We start from the raw sequence: 25,557 nt of genomic DNA, 5'->3' as shown, positions 1-25,557 counted from the left end.
GGGAATTACAAACCCGTTGGAGGATCACCCCTGGGAATTACAAACCCATTGGAGGGTTTGAATATCTGCAAACAGATATTCCATTTGACGGACTTGGGGACCAAGTATTGAATTGAACAATAAAACTAACTTGGCACATGTAATTACCAATAAGTAAAGGCGAAGCAGAGACACCTACCCTTGATTGCATATGCCTTGATTTTCCAGATGTGATCAGACTGCATCAGTCGCACCAGATGTTGAAGGACCTGATGATACAAAGAATTGCTCAATGTACTTGAGGTTTTCTCTGCCCCTAACGCAAGGAGCTGGCCCTTGATGCAAAACAGTGGACATTGACAAACTCGTCCAAATGGAAGGTGTTGCGAAGTTGGGTACAGTATTTGTGGATTGGAAGGCAGAATGTTAGAACTTGGCGTTTGTAAAATGTTGGTGTTTGTAAAATGCTAGGGGGGAAAAGCAGTGTGTGGTCCCTTTAAAAGATAATGTGCTTTTTCTATGCTTAGAGATTCAAAAAGGATGTCGGTGGGCAGCAGCTTATGGGTTTGCAGGTGCACAGAGAGCACCTGAATTGAAAAATTTATATCAAAAGGCTGTACAGTCAGCAGGCCAAGCAGCAGTTTTATTTTTATCAAGACAAGTTTTGAATTTAGGCAATTAATTTGAACCAGGCACTTAGATACCAAAAACCAATTAAATTTAAATATGATGGTTTTGACAACATAGGACCAATCTTATTGTAAGGAATATTGATATGTCATCAAGGGGATAAAAGAAGGGACAGTTGGGCAAAGACAGGAGACTGCCATCTGCAAGAGTTAACAGCTCTCAAGAGAGAATTGCTAGCTCTCACAGTCTTCCCTAAGTTTTAGAGAAAGCACCAGCTAAATCAAAGGTACTTACAGCACAACTAGTTAATGTTCCTGAAAGAACATTTGACGGACAAGGCGCAGAACATTCCGGAAGACATGTAACCTGGCTGTAATTTCGAGAGACTAAATTCTATTTTTTATTATTTTTGTTTTATTTGTATTTATTGGAACAGCATATCATTAGAATCTTGTTTTATTCAGGAACAGTTAGTAGTTAGAAAGGGTTTATTTGGTTTGTTAATTATTTAGCTAATTTGTTCACTGTTACAGAAAGATAAATAAATTGTTACTTGTTGATTGTAAAGTAAGTGTCGGGGTTTATTTTACTTAACCACTAGAAGTTGCTGAAAAAACAGATTACACCCCTTCTCGCACTCATTTTAACAGATTATAGGGCGAGGCATGCCTCTCTGGGTGTTTTGGTTTCAGTTATCAGAGGGGGGCAACCTCCACTTTATAACAAAGGAACACTCCCTTCGATGTTCTGACTGGAATCACTAGACGACAGTCAGAGCCCAGACATCAGAATGAGTCTTCGTTACTGATCCCTACCATCTGAAAGTAATCAGGATCTGATTACTGGTTTTTTTACTCATGCTCAGTCCAGGACACAACAGTTGACTAATATAGTATACCTGTCACCAACCCCATGTGAGATCGGGTGCGTTAGCATAGGCAGAAGAGTCTTTTGGTAATTTAACTCAATTCGGGACCAAGCAACAAATTAACTTCACGTTTTTATTCATTCACTGAATATCGGTGTTACTGGCTAGGCCATTATTTATTATTCATCCCTAATTCCCCTTTGAGAAGGTGATGAGCTGCTTGCTTACAAAAAGCATAAGGAATGCAAGCTCATCTCAGACACAAATAAGGTTCAGGTGTGGAATAGATAGGAGAGATTGGATGCTGTCTGCTGTGTATTTGATGCTACATTCTGATCCATTAATTATTCAATATCAGCACTAAATATAAACAGATACCAGGCCTATTAATTACTGGATATTCAGCCTGATAATAAGTGACTCATTCAGCACTCCACATGGCCCGAGGTGAACACGGCTCCTGTGGTGGCAAAATCCAGAAGCAACACTGGAAAATTATTTGCAAAGGGTTAAGCCGCACAGAAGGAGGCCATGCAGCCCATCATCCCAATACTGGCTCTGTGAAAGAGCTCTCCAATAGCACTACCAGGTACCTGACTGTGGGGGAAGAGTTGGGGTGTGGGAGGTAAGTGTTTTTTTTTCCCCAATTTCAGCTATACATCCAATTTCCTTTTCAAAGTTATTGCTAAATTTTCTTCACTCATCCTTTTAGGCAGTACATTCAAGATTGTGTAAAAATGATAAATTCCCTGGCTTACCTCCTCTGGATTTTTAGCAGAGTCTCTTAAATCTGATCTTTCTGTCAGTGGAAACAGCTTCTCTTCATCTGTGCCATCAATACTTCATATAATTTTGAATACCTTCACTAGGTCCCTCCTTAAACTGCTCTGTTCTAAGCAGAACCACTCCAACCTCATCAATCTCTCGATATGATTGATGCCCTCATTGCTGGTACAATTCTAATAAAATTTCTCTGCACCCACTCCAAGGCCTTGACATCCTTCTTAAAGTGTGGTGCCCACAATTGAAAACAATGTTCCTGTTGAGGCTGAACCAGTATTAAGCACAACATCTTTCATTTTGGATTCTATTTCTCTACGCGTGAAGCCAAGGATGCAATATGATTTTGTTTTTTTTTTAAAGCAATCTTCTCAATGTGTTCTGCTGCCTTCACTGATTTTTGTACCTACATCCCAGATTTCTGTTCTTACATTCCCCTTTAAAATTGTATCTTTTCATTCTACTAATATTCCTTTCCTCTTTCTTTTCCTTTCAAAATGCATCAGTTCACATTACTCAGCATTCAATTTGATCCGTAATGCATCTGCCTATTTCATTGAAAAAACTGCCAGTGGAAAGACAGGACCACCTCCTCACTGGGCTGAATCTTTTGTACAGATGGAGAAGCTGACTGTCTTAGCGAGACTGGTACTAGAGGCATGAATCTGAAAGTTTGGCCCTTGTCATTGTCACCCTGCAGCATGCAGTTCTGATCTGTAGGTGCACAGGGGAAGCTGCACACATTGAGGGCAAATCTTATTTTCATTCATGGGATGTCCAAACTGCGTCTCGTGCATTTTAGACCTGGTAAAAGGTGGTCTAAACTAACTGCAGTTCTTTGGAGAGGAACAGTACCCTTTTGGAGAGGTGTGGTACCCATCTGGTTGTGGTCCGGGGCACCTTTGTAAAAGTGTCAGGCAGCCCTTTGGGAGCGCTAAGGTCTACCTTTACCAAGAGCAAAGGACACATGATTGTGCATTAATTATAAATAAAATCACTGACGTTAACAAGCTCACTGGAACTGTCAAGCAAGCTGTCAAGGCATTTAAATCACCTGCTCTTTAAATATTTGTAGGAAATGTCTGCAGTGTTAAAAAAATTAATGTATACCATTTATTCTATATTGATACAAGTCTGAGGATTGATATTATAGAATCTTTGCTGACTGATTTCACATAATAATATCAATGTGTAGTACTTGTCAGTTCGCAGTTTAGATGACAGTTCTAACTGTTTATTAAGTCTTTTTTTAATTGGGGTTTAAGTATTCGAAGGAAATTATATGTAGTGAATGAGATTTATCAATGAGACTGTTTTTTTTCTAAAATACTGAATTTATCAATGTACACATAAGAGCTATATTCAATCTCAGCACAGAACCGGAGGTCTGCCCATGGTGGATACTGGGGGAGCTGGTATGAAGGGTGCAAGGGCAAAGGAAAGTGGAGCATGGACTGGACGAGTCGCACTAGTCGCACAGGGGCTATCGAGGGCCATGGGTTATGTGGAGGAGCGTAGACTGAAAGCAGATTATGCCAGGCCTGCTGGTTTTCTCCAGCAATTGCTGCGTGAGTGTGTTTCAGATCTCCAGCATCCACAGTTCTTTATTTCAGTTAAAACTGGACTTGTGAGTCAGCAAACCAAAACATTCAACTTTAAAGATACTCATATAGTACAAATTTCACAGGGCGTGGATTTGCTTCTCCATACAACCTCATGTGGTCTGTTTTTCTGATGACTTTTCTGTCATCAGTTCCCATTCTAAGTGGCCACTATTATGTCCACTGTAGAAAAGTAGTGCAGCCTCTGACCATTAAATGGCTCCACTGAATGAGTTCTAAAAACTTCTTTTAACTCTATTGCTACAAAAGAACTGGGTGATGTCACCGGCAATTTCTACTTGATCCACAGGAAAAACTTACACATCAAGTCCCTGTTTAAAATGGACTCATTTACCGCTGTTTCACGTTAAAGTCGCTATTGAAATCGTGACAGTGTATCTGTTTAACGTGGTGAGTTTCAGTTTAATGTTGTCAGCCTGTTCTGTGGCCTGCCTATTTTCAAGACCTTATTTTCCCCACGTCCTTCTCTGTCTCCCCAGCCGCTTCTCCTCAGTCCCTCTTCACAACCACATGCACTCCAGGGCTCCTGTACAAACTCCTTTGTTTGTACTTTTACAGTCACCTGGTGTCTCTGCATGAACTGGACGTTGTTCTGAACTTGTGCTGAAGTCTTCACTAACCAGAGGTTGTGCCTGCACTGGTGGGATTTCAAGACTAGGAGGCATACTTTTCAAGTGAATGGAGAAAGGTTTTTAAAAAAAATGAGGAGCAAATTATTTTTACACAGAGAGTGGTTTGCGTGTGGAATGAACTTCCAGAAGTAGTACTGGATTACAGTTACAAAGTTTAAAAGATATTTGGACAAGTACATGAATAGTAAATGTTTGGAGGGATATGGGCCAAACACAGACAAATGGGACTGGTTTAGTTTGGGAATATGGTCGGCATGGACTAGTTGGACCAAAGGGTCTGTTTTCGTGCTGTTTGACTCTATGATTCTATAACTGAAACTTCACTGGATTTGTGTCATTTTAACGTAATGTTTCAAATTTAGCTTTTAGCTGAGAAAGGCCCTGAAGTCCCCCATTCACTCTCCGTTTGTTTTTGGTGCACATCACTGGCTTTGGGAATTTTGGAGGCAGGTGATGGTGATATCTGCACTAACCTTTTAGTGGCTCATGTCAAGGCAGTCAGACAGCACCAAGCAATAAAGTCAGTTTTGGTGTTTCTCGCTGGAATGGTGAGAATTCCAGGGTTGTTTTCCCCCCAGTGTAATCTCCCTATTGCACGAAGCTGCCTTTGTATAGAGAATGCATGAGTGCTGTTGTTGCATCTGGATCATGAGTGAAATTGAACCCTGCCATAATAAATGCTGGAACATCTGGCAGGTCAGATACATCTGTGCTGCATGAAGTTAACAATTCTGTCATTGAAAAACTTAGGAAATAGCTAATGGGAGTAGGCCATTTGGCCCTCGAGCCTGCTCCACTGCTCAATTAGATCATGGCTGATCTCCTACCTCAATAGTATATTTCCACACAATCCCCATACCTTTTGAAATCTTTAACAGGCAGAAACCTATCAAATCTCTGTCTTGAACATAATTAATCACTGACACAGCCTTCTAGAGTACAGGATTCAAAAGATTCACCAGCCTCTGGGTGAAGTAATTCCTTCAGTCCTAAATAGCCTCTCTTTCATTTGGGGGCCATGTGTTTTGGTTCTAGGCCAGGAAAAACATCAGAACTAGGAAAAGTTAGAACTATAACAAATTTGAAGTTAAAGGTTCAAGTCTGTGAAGGAGCAAAAGGAAAGAAGGTCTGTGATAGGGAGGAAGATGGGAGAAATTAAATAGGGAAAGGCTTGATGTTGGAGGATCAAAGGAAGATGTAATGAGACAAGTGACGAAATGAGAGATGGACTGAGTGAAAGTGAGAGGGCAGAAATTGGAAACAATGTTAAAGAAGCTTTCTAGTTCATGGAAATTGCACCAATGACATTGCCAATGTACTGGAAATTGAACCTAGGTAAGACTGACAAAATGCATGCCCCACATATTTCAGAAACGCAGCGTAACAAGGGCCATGTAGCAATGCCCTTCTGTTTGAAGGAAATGAATGGAGTTGAAGGAGAGATTGTTCAAGATGTGAACAAGTTGGAGGAGGGTGGTGGTAGAATGGGCCTCCATTTGTGGAAGAAGTGGACAGTCATACAGGCATAGAGATAAACAGGCAAGGAAACAGATGCTCTGGTCCAACTCGTCTATGCCGACCAGATATCCTATACAAATTTAGTCCTATTTGTCAGCATTTGGCCTATATCCCTCTAAACCCTTCCTATTCATATATCCATCTAGATTCCTTTTAAATGTTCTAATTGTACCAGCCTCCACCACCTCCTCTGGCAGCTCATTCCATATACACATCACCCTCTGAGTGAAAAAGTTGCCCCTTTGGTCCCTTTTAAATCTTTTCCCTCTCAACTTAAATCTATGCTCTTTAGTTTAGGACTCCTCCACCCCAGGGAAAAGACCCTGCCTATTTACCATATCCATGCCCCTCATGATTTTATAAACGTCTGCTTCCGATACTCCAGGGAAAATAGCCTCAGCCTATTCAGCCTCTCCCTGTTACTCAAACCCTCCAACCCTGGCAACATCCTCACAATACTCCAAAATATCCCCCCCTAATATCCTGTACAGCCGCAACATGACCTCCCAACTCCTATACTCAACGTTCTGACCAATAAAGGAAAGCATACCAAACGCCGTCTTCATTATCCTATCTACCTGTGACTCCACTTTCAAGGAACTATCAAGCAATCCAAGGTCTCTTTGTTCAGCAACACTTCCCAGGACCTTACGCTTAAATGTATAAGTCCTGCCCTGGTTTGCCTTTCCAAAGTGTAGCACCTCACATTTATCTAAATTAAACTCCATCTACCATTCCTCAGTCCATTGACCCATTGATTAGATCCTGTTGTACTCTGAGGTAACCTTCTTTGCTGTCTACTACATATCCAATTTGCAAACTTACTAACCATACCTCCTATGTTCACACCAAAGCATTTATATAAATGACAAAAAGCAGCGGCTTAGAGACCACCCTGATGGAGGTGTAAGGAGACTGGATATCCATAATGAAGAGGAGTTGGTTAAGGCCTGGAAACAGGAAACTATTAAAAGAGGCAGACAGCATTGTAAGAGTTTTGCGTGGGAACAGACGGGACAAAAGGAGAAAAAAATAGAATCAAAATGGGAAGAAATCAGTTCAGTGCTCAGGGATAGTCTGAAATATTGGTTCTACCAGGGGCAGTCTTGTTTGTGGATCTTAGCAAAGAGGTTTAAGTAGGCTTCTGAGGGTTGGAGTCTTGGCTATGGGGTGGGATATGAGCTCCAGTGAAAATGAGGTCAGTGAGTGTGGCATTAAACTCTGTCAGTAATCTTTATTCTCCTGGGATCTAAGTATCACAGATGCTTTCTTGTAGCCACCTGGGATACCTCTGACCACCCCCACTTTGTGCAGCTGACCAAATTTAAATGGGTAATGTTTCTATGGATCATCTGGGAATCAAAGGCCTTTGCCGTCACTGATTGTGAAACATGGATCTGTTGACTATTCCTTCTGCTAGTGGGCAAAGCAATAGCTGCCTGGCTGTTTGTCATTGTTGACGTGAGCTATAGTCTCTAGCAGTCACCCACGTGGGTCTGCTTTTAGGAGTTATTGAGGATTTCAATTAGTCAGGTGGTGAGTGACCATGGCTCAGTCAGCAGCTGCCAGACCTGCTGAGTTTCTCCGGCGATTTCTGTTTTTGAACTGTTCCATTTTTAACTATGCGCAGTCAGACCTGCTTTCTGTTTCAATGTGTGTCTTGATGACTGGGCAGGCAGCATAATCAACTGGGAATCCTGCTCCGATCACTGTTAAAGATACTTGCTTTATGAAGGCAGATCGTAGAGTAATTGAGTACTGTTCCTACCTGGTCATCTTTTATCTTCAGCAAACCAGCTGTCAGGCACGCCTCTCGCCTCACACCAACAGAATCATCAGTGAAGCAGGCGAGGAAGCCTGGCATCAGTTTTCCAGTCATCACTCCGAGCTGACCAATACATGACAAGGCCTCGATTCGGCCCCTGCAATCCCCCTTCTCCAATCTCTCCCTGCAAAACAATTTAATACAGTACAAATACCCCTCGCACACCCACGGTCCACTCTTCCACCCCTCATACACTGACAGGTCCATATCTTTCATACTATGCCTTTAAAAATGTTCTATTATTTAGCAAAACAATACAATCAGCCCGTATTAGTCAAAATCAAACTGCACGAGAATAAGCAAGTTAGGAATTGCAAGATTAAAACAGAGCAATGCGGATCAAATCTTCCTTCTATCAGGCTGATAGGTGCATGATGCAAATGACAACATGGTTATTGATTATCCTTTGTCATCAATGTCTCTTAAAGATTAGAATGAACCCAGACATGAGCTAAGGAAACCCCAGAGAGAGATACCTTTGAGAAACAAAGGTTAGAAGGTCTCTTTCAATGTCATGTTTCCTATTACTGATAACCAAGATATAACTTTCTGAAAGTGGTCTAATTTACAATTAAATTAATTAATAGTAACCATTTCCATTGTCAGCATAGACTGACCATTAAAATGTTGTGCCTATTCATTTCTAAGGGCACTTAAATCACCTACTAGCCAATTTTGTTCATATTTAAGAGGCTCCTGCTTTCAAAAGCTTTGTATTACCTACATCTCTAGCTATTGCGTTCATCAACACTAGCTCCAAACTCAGATAAAGATATTACCCAAAACAGATAAATAAAATAGATGCCTGAGGGACGCCACTGGTATCATTCCCCAGAGCTGATGGAAATCTCCCTGCCTTTGACTAGCTAAACAGGACAATAGAAGAACATCTACAAATGAGGAACAATGAAGAGCAATCATGGATTTCAAAAGAAAACATTCTGCTTGACCATGTTATTGTTTCCTCCTTAGAAAATTCATAGAGATTAGACGATGCAGTGGATGTAATTTTTCTGGATTTTCAAAAGGCCTTCAATAGGGTGCCCCATAGTTAGTGATCCTGGTGGAATATAAAAGATCCGGAACAGGCTTAACACAGTAGTTTTGAGAGGATGTTTCCGCTTACAAGGAAGTCTAGAACAACAGGGAGCAATTTTAAAATAAGGTCTACCTTTAAGGTGGAGATGAGGAGGAATTTCTCCTCTTAGTGTAAGTAGTGTTTGAAATTCACTTCTCCAGTGGAAATTCTCTTCTACATTCGAGTGGTGTTCAAGACAGAAAGCAGAGAGTGGGAGTAAAGAATAGTTAGTTAGAGGGGCTGAAGGTGGGAATTATATTTCATATGGCTCTCTACTGGATTTACTGCTGGTCACAATATACAGAAATAATTGAGACTCTGGAATTTTAAAATTTGTGGATGTCACTAAATTGGAGGATAGTCAATATTGAGAAGGACTACCACAAAACGTATTCAAGCAGAGGGTGGTGCATGTATGGAACAAGCTGGTGGAGGCAGATACATTTACAACATTTAAAAGGATGGGTATATGAACAGAAAGGGTTTAGACAGATATGGACCAAATGTTGGCAATGGGACTAGGTCAGATTGGTATGTCTGCTCGGTGTGGATGAGTTGGGTCGAAGAGTCTGTTTCCATGCTGTATGACTCTACAACTCTATAGATCACAAGAGGACGTTAATAAACCTACAAAATAAGCAAACAACTGGCAAATAAAATTCAACACAGATAATTGTAAGGTAATACATTTTAGCAGGAAAAATATGGAGGTCAGTTATGGGACGGTGCAAGTCCCGGTGGTTTAAAGGAATAAGGGGATCGCAGAGTACAAATACATCACAAAGTTAGTATGTTACAGCAAGTGATTAGAAAAGAAAAGGGAAATGTTGGTGTTTAATTCAAGAATGGAACACAAAACTAGGGACGTTTTACCACTGCAGCCCGGGGCCTTGGTGAGACCACATCTAGTATACAGTGTACGTTTGTTTTTTTAATGTGGAAAAGGATATAACTATGCTAGAAGCAGTTCAAAGATGGTTCACGAGACTCGTTCCTGGGATTAAAGGCTTATCTCTGAAGAAAAACCAAACAGGTTGGTCCTATACCTATGGGGACGTACAAGAACAAAAGGATGATCTTATTGAAATGGAGGCTGAGTCATTGAACCTATTCGAGAATGGGTTAGATAGATTGCTTTGGAGCTAAAAAATACCAGGACAGTTCTGAAGATCAAGTGGGTTTATATTGTGTACACTTTAGCTGCACAAGATTAAGTTACTTTTTGACAGAGTTAGATGGCTATTTTGAGACAGAATGGCACCAGAAGTTTTTGAATCAACGGATTACCTCATGATAGCCTTTGGATTGGTGCAGCCGTAGTCTGTTACAGATCTGTGCAGTGCACTCAGATATCTAAAAGCTTGCAAATAAGAAGCATTCCTCACCATTTCTCTTGGTGAGTGAAGGGGCAAAAGTTGAAAACTTTGAAAAGAAAGAATTCAAATTCAAGAAAAGACCTAGGCCCACCCAATCAGCTACTGAATTGAAGTACAACCATCATTCTGCAGGCAATATTGCGTCACCATTACTTTAAAAAAAACTCAAAAGATCCGAGAAACAACAAATTCATCCTTGTGGTCTGGACCCAAATACAGGATTTGTTTTCACCTGTCTACATTTACCACCCACAATATTTGTGTCAAACTTTCTGTCTTTGTTTGTTTTATTTGTGAATTAATGTATTTGAGATTTTAAATGTGTAAAGCTTAAGTTACACAGTTATTGATTAATAATCCATTTTTATTTGCCATTTGTTAGGAATAAGTTTATTTATAATAGTTACTTTCCTGTTAATGATGAAACCTGGTGTGAGTTACATTCTCCTGATAGGCAGTCAGTCAGGCAAATTACATATTTGGGATGGCTTGTGAAATAGTGAGTCTCGATCGCTGATGCGCTCTTCCCAACTGTAACATATCCCTAGCTTTTATCCAAGCCTACCCCTATTTGCCTGAGAGAAGATGGTGGTGAGCTATCATCTTGAATCACAGGACACCTTGGTGTAAAGAAGGGATTTCCAGGATTTTGATCCAGTGACAGTGAATGAATGGTGATATATTTCCAAGTCAGGATGGTGAGTAGCTTTTGGGGAACCTTCATGTGCTGGTGTTCCCGTTTACATGCTGCCCTTCTAGATGGTAGCAGTCACAGGTTTGGAAAGTATTGTTAAAGAAACCTTAGCGAGTTATTGCACTGTATCATATGGATAATATATGTGCATCAGTGAAGGAAGTACTGTTGAAGTAGTAGATGGAATGTCATTCAAACTGGCACTGAAACATCAGGCTGGACTGCACACTTAAGTATCTAGAGTTGGGCTTGAATCACAACCTTCTGACACAGAGACGTGGAAGTAAGTAACAGCCATAGATGGCATCTTTGCAGCAGTGAAAGTCCAGACTCAGCTTGCAAACAACTGACTCTGAAATCAGAAGCACATTGCTTCAAGTCTAATTCAGTGACTGGGCTCGGTCTAATGCACTCACTGCAACACTGAGGGAGCACTGCACCTTGAGAGATGCTGTTTATCAAATGAGGTGTTAAATCTGCCTGGCCTCTTGGGTAGATACGAGAGCTCCATGGTCCTGTTTAAGAAATAAAAGCAGGGCCATTCTCTATAGAGATCTAACCAATATTTAGCCCCCAATCAACTTCATGAGGAAGAGATTATCTGATCATTTACACATCAATGTTTGTTATAACTTGCTGTGTACTATATTACAGCAATAACCATATTTATTAACTTATTAACACACTTATTAACATCTTCACAATGTCCTGAAGTCAGGAAACATGTTAGGTAATGTAAGCAAAAGCATTTAATCTGACCTCCTCAGTGGGGTATCTGCCTCACGGACAGTTTACAACAGCTCCTCCCTTCACTGTTAAGGTAATGGGAAGTATCTGGGATGGGGTTTTATGTAGAAATAGAGGAAAGGATGGACAGGTTAGCAACACCCCTTAGCCTCTGCTACATTTAGAGGATGTCTATCTGGTAAGTCTTAAAGATCCAGTGGTCTTTTTAAAGGAGAACAATGGCGCAGTTTAAAAACAAATCTTACTTTGTTTACTACCTGAATTCTGCCCTCTGGAAGGTAGCAATTCAAAGGAGAAGTCAAACAATACCATCCAATTCCAAGGACAGACACGGTTATGTTTTCTGGGGTTACACGAGTATCAGGCAACATGAGTCCCTCCAAACTGTGTGTGATGTAAAATCAATGATTAAAACAACTTGTGCCACCAACCCAAAAAGGAATCTACAGCAGGCCCAAGCTTGTGACATACCAGTTCAGACACTTGGGCGCTGATGGAGACTCAAGACTCACTGAGGAGTGGAGCTACGACACAGGAGACGTAGGTCAAAGTCACAGCATTTTGGACAGGCTATGTAGATAGGCCCTTTGCCTATTGAAATGGTCAAGGAACTGCTTCACAGCTACAGGCTTCTCCATTATTCTGTCTCACCTGAGCTTATCATGGGCTTCCTTCCCCAGTCCCAAGGCTCCCAATGAGTGTGTTGCTGCCTGTCGGACATTGCTGTTCCAGTCATTCCACATCAAGTGCACAATCTTGCGCGTTAAATCCTGGGTCATCAAAAAGGTGACAGAGCATTTTATTCCACATCTGAACAAGGAACAAGAGTAGGCCACTCAGCCCTTCAAGCTTGTTTTGACATTCAATAAGATCATGGCTGTTCTGATTTTAACTTCAACTCTACATTCCTGTACATCCCTGGATATTTCATCCCCTTAGTCATCAAGAATCTATGTACCTCTGCCTTAAAAATATTTAGGAATTCTGCATCCACTGCCTTTTGAGGAAGGAAATTCTAAAGAAAAATCACCAAGAGAAAATGTTTCAATTGTTTTAAATGAGTAACATCTCATTTTTAAACTATGACACCAGTTCTAGATTCTCCCACAAGAAGAAACATCCTTTCCACATCCACCTGGTCAAGTCCCCTCAGGCTCTTATATGTTACTGTCTAGACTTTCCTCATGATGCAATCCACTCATTCCAGATATTAATCCAGTAAACCTTCTCTGAACTGCTTCTAACACATTAATATTCTTCCGTAGATACAGTGACCAGTACTGTGTGCAGCACTCTAGATGTCGTCTCAACGATGCCCTGTATAACTGAAGCATGTCCCAACAGAAGGCCAGAATATGCAATTAACGTGACATATTGAACTCAGGCCTACCTTGTTAAGTGAACCACGCAGACAGGAGAAGACGTTGCATGCTAGCACCTTCTCTTGCCAATTGCGGCTGTTCAGATGCTTCGCCAGTATGAAATGTGCCAGAGTCTGGTTAAACAGAGAGGTTACCAAATACCAACAGGATATATACTAGACCTTGATGAACAATGTGTTTGGGGGATAGTGTATCTAACCCCATACTGTACCTGTCCTGGGTGTGATTGATGGGGACAGAGTTTTACATTGTACCTAAACCTGTGTTATACTGCCCTGGGAATGTTTGTTGAAGAGTCTTGAGGGAGCTTCACTCTGTATCTAACCTTTGCTGTGCCTGTCCTGGGAGTGTTTTGGGAATGTTTGTAGGGGACAGTGTAGAGAAAGCTTTACTCTGTATCTAACCTATCATTTATCACCTTTGGGAGTCCCTCAAGCAAGGTTCAAAATATAAGGGGTCTGGAACCTTACAAATGGCCTGCAAAAATGTAGCAAAGACGGTGGCGAAGATTTCAAAGGACATTTCAAACACACAAGCTAACATTATGACTGAACAATCAAGAGTATTTCAGGGAGAGCAGGAAAACAACGCAGAGTTTGATTGGTGGAAGAGTAAGCCTGGGAAAGGCAGAATCTATGAGAAACTGCTTTTCCAACCACAGATTTGTTCTCTCCTGTGCTAGCTGGTCTGGTCCTCTGGGCACAGGTTCACTCCCTCCTGTTCTTGCTCCTCCTTGAGAGACGGAACCTATGGTCAGTGAAGCAGCAAGGTGGCAGACAGGAAACTTGCGATTGACCTGAAGAGTAGTTTCAGAGTCAGGAGCAGTGAGGAGAGAGTCAGACACAACCCGGGGTAGGGGAGGGAGCCCAGAGCTTGAAACATGATAGTAAAAACAAAAAATGGCATTAGCACAGGGGTAGGATCCAACTAGCCATTTGTGAAGCCTATATAGCACCTTCATTGCATCAAGAAGGCCTCTCTAAAGAAGCCGGGTGGGGGGCAGGCTGGAGCTACAACCTCTAAGCATTAGTGCCTGTTCGTATAGTTCAACCCCAGCTATCCCTGCATCTGGACAAAGACCTTGTTCTGCAGGATGATATGATACAAACATCTTGTGCTAAAAGATCCCATGCATAGGCATCTCCCACCCTCTCTAAATGAGGTTTAGGAAGTGGAACATCAGAATCCTCATGGACAACCTGAGCCTCACACTGCGATCATAGGTCAGAAACTCTGACATCATGTCACTGGCACCTCCTGAGTGAGAGATAGTGGATAGGAGAATGTTCAGCTCAAAGAACAAGGTAGCAGTTATACCTTTTACCAGAAGAGTAAATCTGAGGAAGACACCATGGGATTGGTCTCACCATAAAAAAACAAGCTGACCATTTCAGAGAGCCCCTTCCACCCGTCACAGCCTATAAGATAAACAAATACCTCAGGACCCTTCAGCTCACCCTAACTCAGAAATAGTCCACCATAGTTGTCATGTGTACACCCAAACCTAGAAGCAATGGATGAGGTGAAAGAGATTTCAACTCAAACTTTGATCAGCCACTGTCGTGTCTCAAAGGAATATGAGCTAATTCTCCAGTGATTTTAACGGCAGAACTGGGAGAGACACAAACCACTGGGAAGGTATGATTGATGAGGAAGACAAAGAGAAGGTAAACACAATGGAGTCCTCCTCCTGACGAAATGCCTAGAGCAAAGTCTGGTCATATCAAATACCTGATTTCATCAGAGGGACAAATACAAGACCTCAGCAACAGCCTCGCTCTAGACATTGGTACCTGCTTTATCGGGTCATCATCAGATTGAGGCAGCACCAGGATAAACACACCATCTGTGCTATGACAGGAGCTGACCAACTGCTGGACCACCTCCTAATCTGGTCTACTATTTCCATTAGTCCAGCCCAATAATAAGCAGTGACTTCAGAAACACTGCCTCAGGTAAATCAATCTCAATGGATTCACAGCCTCTAGAGAAAGACCTACCTAGTCAGTGCCTCACAGCCAAACTGGAGACATTCAATGACTCAATGATGAGGAACCACAGAATGTTTAAAGTGTCTGGATTGCCCTTAACTCCATAACAGTTACCCACAGGAAACATCAAGACAAGGCTTGACAAGAACGACCAGGAGGGCCAGGCATGACCAACTCACAAATACAAGGTGTTCCAGTAATGGAAACACCACCAAAACTCGAGGGAAAGAAAGCAGGTCCGTAAGACAAAAGAAAGCCAAGGTTCAATGAGAGAAACAAACTGACCTAAAGAACACACGGTGGATGGAAAGCACCAGGAAATAAAGCAATTTGCCAACAACCAGGATGTGTGTGGATTCTTCAACACAGTCAAGACCATCCATGGTCTACCTACCCAAGGACCTATCCCACTAACAGCTAAGAATATAATGGCATTCAATCAAAACAGGCAGGCACTTGTTGGAAGGGGCACTTTGAACACTCAGTCCTCTGAGGCTGCCCTCAGACTCATCCCTCAGTATGCTGCCCTTGAACACCTCAGCACAACCCAAGTCTGACATACGGTTGAAAAGCTAAGAATCTGATATCTAAGAATCAATAAGACCAATGATGTAGACAGATCCCTACCCAAATACTGAGATACTGCAGAGAAGTTCTTTTGGCTTGTATACATGACCCATCTCTCTCAAGAGCATGCCAGGGGATCTCAAAGATGCTGTAATTATGACTATCTTCAAGAATGGAGACTTAACCAAATGTGATAACCACAGAAGGGTATCCCTGCTATCCACCACAGGGAAGCTCATGCAATAATTCATTTTAATCATCTTTTCCACAGACTGAAGAGCTCCTCCTGGAACCACAAAGCCAGCCATCTTGAAATTAGTGGATGACACCAGACTGGGGGTTCTAATTAACATTCAATATTAATACACATACAAAATAGGCATGAACTGACAAACGAATTTCAATATAGATTAAGTGTGAGGCGATGTATTTTGGTAGGAGGAGTAAAGAAGTCACATCCTAAGACAATGAAAGGGAAGGATGAGAAGAAAAAGATTCTCCTTGTGGGAGAGCCCATACAGTAGAAATCAAAAATATTAAAGATGGTCACTAACAAATCCAATGCGGAATTCAGGAAAAAAAAAGGCCTTACCCAGAAAGTGGTTAAGAATTCGTAAAGAGCCATCACAAGACGTAGTTCAGGAAAACAACATTGATGCTGGGTTAGCATGAAAGGAGAGTGCAATCGAAGGATTAGGGATTGCTGAAGAGGAATGGGAGACCGGTCATGAGTATTAACACTAGCATAAAGCAACTAGGCTGATTGGCCTGTTTCTGCACTGTACCTTCAATCCAACTTTCACAGTGCAGACTGTGGACTAATCTGGGATATTCATCGTCTGTATAATTCAATACCACACAAGATTAATGCTCTCAGTCATGTGCTCACCCTTCCTCTTTTCCCCAATCTGTTTGGAATGCATACTCTCCACAGGTATATCCTCCCTCCTATTATAGTCTTTCATAATAATACCTTGTGAGTCTCTTGTACTGTCCTTCCAGAATTAATATGCAGTAGTTAAATCTACCCTTTCTCCTATTATTGACTTTCTTGAATTAATACTCTCAGTCACAGGTCTATATTCTGTCCTGATACTGTCTCCAGAATTAATACTCTTCAGTTTTACAGATTTAATCCTGCTCTGGTTGCTGTCTCTAGACTGAACACTCATTACACATGTAAATTTTATCCTGTCATGTCTCCAAACCTAACATTTCCTGAGTGTGAGGCAAGCCTTCCTTTCACTGACTCTATCTCAGAAGGTTTGAACAGCCCATGAATTGTGCAGAAGAGGAAATAAGGCCAGCTAGCCTGTTCCAAACAGAAGGCAGCTGTACAGTGGTTGGTAGAATTTTGCTGCACCATAATATTCCAGCTCACGTACTGTCCTCTCACTGAGTGGGCCCAGGATCAGACAGACTTGCTTCATAATCTCTGGTTCTGGTTTATCGAAGAGATGCTGGATAATTCTGCTGACTACAGGATAGCTGTCGTCACCATTGAGAGCCAGGCTTTGAGCTGCAATCCAACGATCAGCAGAATTTCCTGTAAGACAAAAAAAAGTCACTCAACACAGACTAGAAACCAAACTTGGCACCTTCCTGCTTCACATTCGTTTTGAAGCAAAGGAAGTTGAGGGGAGTGTAAACAGACACTGCTGGAGAAACTCAGCAGGTCTGGCAGCATCTGTGGAGAAGAAGCAGAGACAGTTTGTTGAGTCTCATATGACTTCTCTCCAAGAGTTGACAACAGGGTTGATAGAAGTGTAGGAGATTATGATGGGGTTGGATAAGGCAGACAAAGATTTTTCCATTAGCTGATGGTACATGGACCAGGGCCCCATGCTTAAGATTTGGGACAAGTGCTAGATCAGATGTGAAGAAGAATCTTTCTACAGAATGAGTGAGAATATGCTCAAAGCCACAACTAATGAGGAAGCAGAGATGACAGCGGTGGACTGCTCTGTTCAGAGCTAGTATGGACTTGGTGGGCTGAATGGTCATCTTCTGTATCATTATAATACAATATTTTCTGTACTATCTGGTGCATCCTGGCACTGAGACAGAGACCTATGAATTAGTACTGAAATAAAATGCTGGAGATCACAGCAGATCAGACAGCATCCATGGAGAGAGAGCAAGCTAACGTTTCAAGTCCGGATGACTCTTCATCAGAACTGGTGAAGTGTGGAGGGGACAGTATTTATGCTATAGCTTGGGGAGGGGGGCATGGCTTGGGTGTGGGAGTGGTGGATTAGGGTGCTGGTGGAGAAAAGATGTTGATAGATCAAATCAAGTGATCGGAATGTGAGAATGGCAGAACGACGGTGTGTCTCCTGCTAGACTTGAAAGGACAGACAGTCCCACTGAGATGGGGAGCGAAGAGACAGCACATGATAACAGAATGTAACAAACTTAAAAAACAGGAAAGCAATGGGAGTTGGTTCACAATTTGAATGTGTTGAACTCAATATTACGTCCAGAAGGCTGTAAAGTGCCTAGTCTGAAAGTAAGATGTTGTTCCTCCAGTTTGTGCTGTGATTCACTGGAACACTCCAGCATGCCAAGGACAGACACATGGGCACGCGAGCAGGACGCCATGTTAAAATGACCAGCTATGGGAAGGTCGGGGTCACGTGTGCACACAAAGCAGTCACCCAGTCTGTGTTTGGTTTCTCCAGTGTAGAGTAGGCTACATTGGGTGCAGTGACTACAATACACAAGATTGGAGGAGGTACAAGTGAAATGCTGCTTCACCTGGAAAGACTGTTTAAGCCCTTGGATGGTGAGCAGGGAGGAGATAAAGGGCTGCCCTTTTAAGTGTTGCACCTTCTGCGGTTACATGGGAAGGTGCCGTGGGGAGAGTGGGTGTTGTGTTGGTGGTTGTGGAATGGACTAGGGTGTCTTGGAGAGAATGATCCCTGCAAAATGCAGACCGGGGAGTGAGGAGATGATGTGTTTGGTGGTGACATACTGCTGGAGTTGTCTTCATTTCTCTCCATTTCACTACGGTGTTCGACAAGATACTCTACATTGGAGAAGCGAAACGCAGAGTCCATAACCCCAACCTTCCCATAGCTGGTCATTTTAACACAGCGGCCTACTCGCATGCCAAGTGTCGTCCTTGGCATGCTGGAGTGTTCCAGTGAATCACAGCACAAATTGGAGGAACAACATCTCATTTTCAGACTAGGCACTTTACAGCCTTCTGGACTTAATACTGAGTTCAACACATTCAAATAGTGAACCAATTCCTATTTCTTCCCCAGAGATAGTAAGAACTGCCGATGCTGGAGTCAGAGATAACATAGTATGGAGCTGGAGGAACACAGCAGGCCAGGTAGCATCAGAGGAGCAGGAAAGTTGACGTTGAGTAGGGACCCTTCTTCAGAAATGACCCGAAACATCAATTTTCCTGCTCCTCTGATACTGACTGGCCTGCTGTTATCCTCCAGCTCCACACTGTTACCTATTTCTTCCCTTTCGTTTAGCTTGTTACATTCTGTTATCATGTCCTCTCTCCCCTCCACCAACACCCCTCCCCCCGACCACCCACCAATCTCAGTGGGACTGTCTGTCAAAGAATCATAGAATGCCTACAGTGTGGAAACAGGCCCTTCGGCGCAACAAGTCCACACCGACCCTCAGGAGCATCCCATCCAGACCCATCCCCCTTTACGCCACCTAATCTACACATCCCTGAACACTATGGGCAATTTAGTTTGGCCAATCCACCTGGCCTGCACACCTTTGGACTGTGGGAGGAAAGCAGAGCACACGGAGAAAACCCACGCAGACACGGGGAGAACATGCAAACTCCACATAGACAGTCACCCGAGGATGGATTCTAACGCAGGTTCCTGGCGCTGTGAGGCAGCAGTGATAGCCACTGAACCACCGTGCTATGTCCTTTCAAATCTGGCAGGAGACACACCATCGTTCTGCCATTCTCATGTTCTGATCATTTAATCTGAACTATCAACATCTTTCCTCCACTACCCCCACATCCCACCAACATCCCCCCCAAAACTATAGCATAAATGCTGTCCCCTCCACACCTCACTTCAGCTCTGATGAAGAGTCATCTAGACTCGAAAAGTTGGCTAGCTGTCTCTCCATGGATGCTGTCTGACCCGCTGTGATCTCCAGCATTTGTTGTTTTCAGCACATATCCAGCATCTGTAGTAATTTGCTCCTATGAATTAGTAGTTGGGGGATTTTATGTTTAGCTATGGTTCAGTAGAAGTACTCATGTCTCAATTGAGAAGGTCATTGATTCAAATCCAACCCCAGGGATCTGAACGCAAATGTCTAGTCATATATACTGCCATGTAGATCTGAGGGAATACCGTACTGTTATCTTTTGGATGAGACTTTAAAATAAAAGTTCAGTGGTCTTCTCATGTGCACGCAGAAAGTCACCAGCATTCCTTAAATAACAGCATGAGAGTTTCTTCCAGTGTCATTGCCAGATCTTATCCTTGAACAAGTAGGATGAAAAGTAGGACATCTAACGATTATCTCACTTGTGTCTGTGGACATCACATCAATTGTTGTATACAATTAGCTGCCATTGTTTCTGTATTTGAGCAGTGACCAAAAATGATTGAGATGCAATAAGACCAAGTGCTGAACAATGGAAGAAGTACAGTGGGAGGGGACAGACGGGGCAGTGGGGTGGGTAATGGAAGGAGCACAGTGGGAGGGTACAGACTGGGGGGGGGGGGGGGGTGCACTGTGTTCTCAGCAACTTGTTGAAATGGATGTTAACAGCAAATTGGTTGGAGAAGATGGACTGGGGATTGTGGGAATGGTGGAAGGAGTTGGCGGAGGTGCGTGAGGGTGGTGGTTGGAGTGCGGGGTAGAGAGGATGGACTAGGGATGTGGGGTTCGAGGAGTTGGTGGGTGTATTAGAGTTCAGTGGGACAGGATGGGCTGTGGATTTGGGGTTGGAGGGGATGGTAGTGGATAAGGACAGACAGGCCACAATCAGAAGAAGGCAAAATCATCAAAGTATGACGACACAACAAAGCAAGTACGTGACTGGCAAGCAAGTATTTCTCCTTAATTTTTTCCCTCTTTAAACTACAGCATTGGCTTAAACTCAGAAATTAACATCTTAATCAAGTTAAGAATAACTTTAAGTGAATTATTTGAAGGATATATATTGACAGAGAGTTGTTCTAGAGGCACATACTGAAAGGTTAAACAAGGGACTAACCAGACACGAAAAGAGGAATAGAGAATTTCTAAGGTCATGAATGGACAGCAGAGATGTGCGCTTTGCAGGTGAACTTCAGACCAGATTTTTGCTGAGGTCAGGATGATACAGCAGTCTTTTAAAAAAGGCAGATGGAAACCCGAAAGCAGAAGTCCCAGCTCATTTCCAGCAGACTGTGCTGATTGGTGGGGTGGGGGTGAAGAGAGACAGGGCATTAAATATAGTTCTGCCAGGCAATTGGAAATTAAATTGGAGTTCAAACAGACCCCTGCTCTTATGGGCTCGATCTGCAGTGTTGTCACAACAATTTTAAGGAGGAGGCTTCAAGTCTTGTAACATGGATTTAAAGTGTCACAATCTCAAGGGATTTAAATCACTGGCCTTATAAAATTGGAGGAAAATCAGTTTGCAGCTTTCAGTTTTAGTACAAGAAAGAGACACCCACTGGTGAGTGCAAATTTCAAAGTCTGTGGATGATGTAAAATTTGAAGTATTGTAAACTGTGAGAATCGCTTCATAGGAAATAGATAAGTTGATGGAGTGGACACATTGGTGGCAGACGAAAATCAATGTGTAGAAGGGAAGTGGAATTTTGTATAAAGAATATGGCCAATAAAAAATAGGGGGTGCAGGAGCGGAGGGATGCAGGTGTATAAGTGCACAATCTCCGAAGGTGGCAAGACAGGTGGAGAAAGCAGTTAATAAAGTAGACAGTATCCTTGGTTTTATAAATAGGGATGTACAGTACAACAGCAAGGTGGCTATGCTCAGCTAATGCAAGACACTGGTTAGACCTGTCATACTGTCATACTCTGAGCACCACACCACAGGAAAGATGCGAGTGGATTGGAGAGAGTGCACGAGATTTATCAAACCGGTTCCAGGGATGAGAACCTTCAGTTACAAGGCTAGATTGGAGATGGTAAGACTTTTCTTGGAGAGAACAGGACATGTGACGGAATTTTGCAAACTTACGAGAAACCTGGATAGATAAAATGATTTCCTCTTGTAAAAGATTCGCAAATTTTAAGATCAATTTAAAGTGTTCTGCAAGTACAGCAAATGAGATGTTTTAAAATTCTTTTACACCTGAGTGGTTCAGGTCTGGAAAGTATTACCTGGAAGTGTGATTCAATTGAGGCATTCAAGAGGGCAGCTGATGATCATTTAAATAGAAACAATGTGCAGGTTATGGGGAAAAGGCAGAAGTATGGCCCTAAGCCATAATGCTCACTGGGACAGACATGATGGCCTCAATCGCCTCCTTTAGCACCATATCACTTCTGTAATTCTATGTTGCAAAGATAAGACGCTTGAGGGAAAAAGGAGAGAAGTCATTTAGTTAGGATTAGGAAGACATTGGGGGATATTGTGTAGGTCTCCAATAGTGAGAGATATAGAGGACAAATCTGCAGCAAAATCCCAGCTGTGCTAGAACCATAGAACGATGACATTGAGAGTGCTTAGTTACCTAAACATCAATTGGGACACTGTTAGAGTAAAGGGTAAGGAGAAGGAGGAATTTCTGAAATGTGCTCATGGGAACTTCATCCCTGACCAGTTCATCCCTTAACTAATTAGGAAGACAACTAGGGAAAGATATGGGCTGACTGGACCAAGTGAGTGAGGAGGAATATTGGGATAAGACTAGTGATGGAAAAGTACAAGGAATAATCTGAAGTAAAAATACTAGATCAGAAGAAGGCTCCCTTCAATGGGGTGAGAAGGGGTCTAACCAGGGTAAAATGGAACCAAAAGGTTCACAGGAAAAGCTGTAACAGAACAATGGGTGATCTTTAGGTGGTTCAGGTACAAGCTAGGTACATTCCAACAAGATGGAAAAGGCTGGGAACTAAGGACAGTGCTCTTTGGATGGTGACGGAGTTAAAGAATGTGTTGATACAAAAAAAAAGAGGGTGAATGATGCACATCAGGTGAATTCTCCAAGTGAAAACCAGGTCCAAATGCAAGCAAAGATGAAGAGACAAGTAACACTGTCACTGGAAGAATTTAAGTGGAGAATGGCAAAAGGGAACGCAAAAAGCAACACTAACCTTGGCATCAAAGCTTATGAATAACAGCCTTTTTTTTAAATACAAGAAGAACTCACTGTAACACATCATTTTAGAGAGAGATCATCCACATATAGAAAGATCCAATTAACTATTGTCACATTATTAGTAAACTAACTGCCTCTGAAACAATGCTAAAACCCAGACACATAACAGAGTTTTAACTACAACATTTTATTAAGAGGGTTTATTAAATATAAAATCAGGATTGATGACATGTGCTCCTGCCACAGGTTGGTTTTAGATCAATTGAACGAATCGTCTCCGTTAATCAGGGATTGTCCATAAATGGGGAATATTGAGGTCAGGACAGTTAGTCAGGGACATCAGTCTGGGTTTTAGAGATAGTAGGAACTGCCGATGCTGGAGAATCTGAGATAACAAGGTGTACAGCTGGATGAGCACAGCAGGCCAAGCAGCATCAGAGGAGTAGGAAAGCTGACGTTTCAGGTCTGGACCCTTCTTCAGAAAAGTCTGGGTTTTAGCATTTTTCAGAGGCAGTTAGTCAGGGACATCAGTGTGGGTTTTAGCATTGTTCATAGGTAGTTAGTCAGAGACGTCAGTCTGGGTTTTAGCATTGCCAAAGGTAGTTAGTCAGGGACATCAGTCTGGGTTTTAGCATTGTTCAGAGGCAGTTAGTCAGGGACATCAGTCTGAGATTTAACATTGTTCAAGGCAGTTAGTCAGAGACTTTAGCCAGTGTGGAAATGAGATGTTTTGTTTGAAGGAATTAATGGGTTTCCTGTACAAGGGCCAGATTTTAGATCCAGTTTGAAGTCTGTCTTGTATTTTTAATAAGTATAACTTTTCTGTCTTTTGTTACTGTACTCCAAGAGTTTTCAATTGTCAGATGATTGTCAGCTTGATTATGCTGAACAAAATTTGATATTATTTATTAACTCAGTGACCTCATGCTATCAGACTGTATATATCTATTGAACATGAAGCATTTAAACTATATACTTTGAAAGGGTTGAGACTTTTAATTAGTTTAGCTCAACCGAATCAAACTAATCCAAAACTATATAAATAAAAACCAAATTAACTGTGGATGCTGTAAATCAGGAATAAAAACAGAAGTTGCTGGAAAAGCTCAGCAGATCTGGCAGCATCTGTGAAGAAAAAAAATCAGAGTTAACGTTTCGAGTCTAAAGAACCCTTCCTCAGAATTCACCAGACTCGAAACATTAACTTGGATATTTTTTTCTTCACAGATGCTGCCAGACCTGCTGAGCTTTTCCAGCAACTTCTGTTTTTGTCCAAACTATATAAGCTCCATTTTAAAGCTTGGCTAAAAGTTTGGCTTAAGGACAGAAAACAGTGAGTCTTGGTACGTGATTTCTACCTACTATATCCTCCAGTTTGAAAAACAATGCTCCCCAAGACATCTTATGACCACAGTTTTATTGGTATAGATTTTCAAGAATAAAGACATTAAATACAAATGCAGGGAAATTGTGCTGAACTCTGATAAAGCTCTGACGGACCAGGCCAGAGATACTGCATTCAGTTCTGGTCACCACACTTTAGAAAGAATACGAGGGTTCTTGAAGAGATGCAGAGAAGATTTACAACAATGGTTCGAATGATGAGAGAGTTTCACAACAAAGTAAGGTTGGAAAACTTGTCATAAAAAAGGTTGAAGAGAGATTTGATAGAAGTGTACAAGATTATGCCTGGTTTAATTAAGATAAGCAAAAAGGATGTCTCTCTTAGCTGGTGGTAAAAGGATTGTAGGACATAGATTGGGTGGGGGAAGCAATGAAGAATGCTTCTATACAGCGAGTGCTGACTTGGAACTTGCTGTTTACAAGGATGATGATAGTAGAGGCAATGTTTGCAAAATGAAATTGGAAAGGCTCTCGAAGGAAATAAACTTGCAGGGCTATGAGAAAATGAGATTGACCGAATTGTACCAGAAAGCCAGTATGGATTTGATGGGCTGAAAAACCTCCTTCTGTATCATAATTACTTTTTGACTTGATATAAGTTGGATAGTCCTAAAGCTGTGAAAGGCACTGGATATATACAAAGCTTTTTCTCATGCATCAGCCAGTGCTAGTTCATACCATGAAGGAGATTGTCACGTAGGATCTCTGTAACTCTTTCATTCACTTTCTCCATTGTGACATGGCAGATCGCTGCTGCCAATTGCACATGCTTGTTACTGCTGTTCAGGGCCTCACTAATCAGCGGCTGGAGAGACTCGGGCACAGCTTGAACTTCACTCGCGTCCCTCAAGTGAAGATTGATACCATCTAGAATGAAATTAGTGGCATTTTACAGAAATTCAGTCACTTGAAAATTTGTCCTGTCCATTTACAGCCCTGTTATGACTCTTAGTATTCCAACAGTGGCACAATGGTAATGTCACTGGACTGCTCTAAGGACGCAGGTTCAAATCCTACCAGGCAGAAGGTGGAATTTAGATCTATTAATAAAAGAGAAAGTTTCATGGCCACTGTCACAGATTAACAATCATCGGTCATCATAAAAACCCACCTGGTTCACTCATGTGCTTTACGCAAGGAAATCTACCATTCTCACTGGTCTACTCTACAGAGATAGCAAGAAA

At 42.0% G+C, this 25,557-nt stretch overlaps 1 protein-coding gene across 1 annotated transcript in view; it reads right to left on the bottom strand.

Annotated features, from left to right (window-relative positions):
- The window catches only part of heatr4 (HEAT repeat containing 4), a 57,645-nt gene that overhangs the window by 11,891 nt on the left and 20,197 nt on the right, over positions 1 to 25,557 (bottom strand). Inside the window, exons 7-12 of the mRNA XM_048599763.1 lie at positions 25,052 to 25,240; positions 17,075 to 17,235; positions 13,140 to 13,244; positions 12,401 to 12,519; positions 7,798 to 7,978; positions 179 to 248 (exon numbers count right to left, since the gene is read on the bottom strand). Coding sequence (XP_048455720.1) covers positions 179 to 248; positions 7,798 to 7,978; positions 12,401 to 12,519; positions 13,140 to 13,244; positions 17,075 to 17,235; positions 25,052 to 25,240 — 825 coding nt within the window. The remainder of the gene's footprint in view (positions 1 to 178; positions 249 to 7,797; positions 7,979 to 12,400; positions 12,520 to 13,139; positions 13,245 to 17,074; positions 17,236 to 25,051; positions 25,241 to 25,557) is intronic.

The sequence above is a fragment of the Rhincodon typus genome, chromosome 8, assembly GCF_021869965.1.
Source record: "Rhincodon typus isolate 14 chromosome 8, sRhiTyp1.1, whole genome shotgun sequence".
In the NCBI taxonomy this organism is placed as follows: domain Eukaryota; kingdom Metazoa; phylum Chordata; class Chondrichthyes; order Orectolobiformes; family Rhincodontidae; genus Rhincodon; species Rhincodon typus.
The sequence above is the reverse complement of the archived record's forward strand: the minus strand, read 5'-3'. Positions and strand labels throughout refer to the sequence as shown.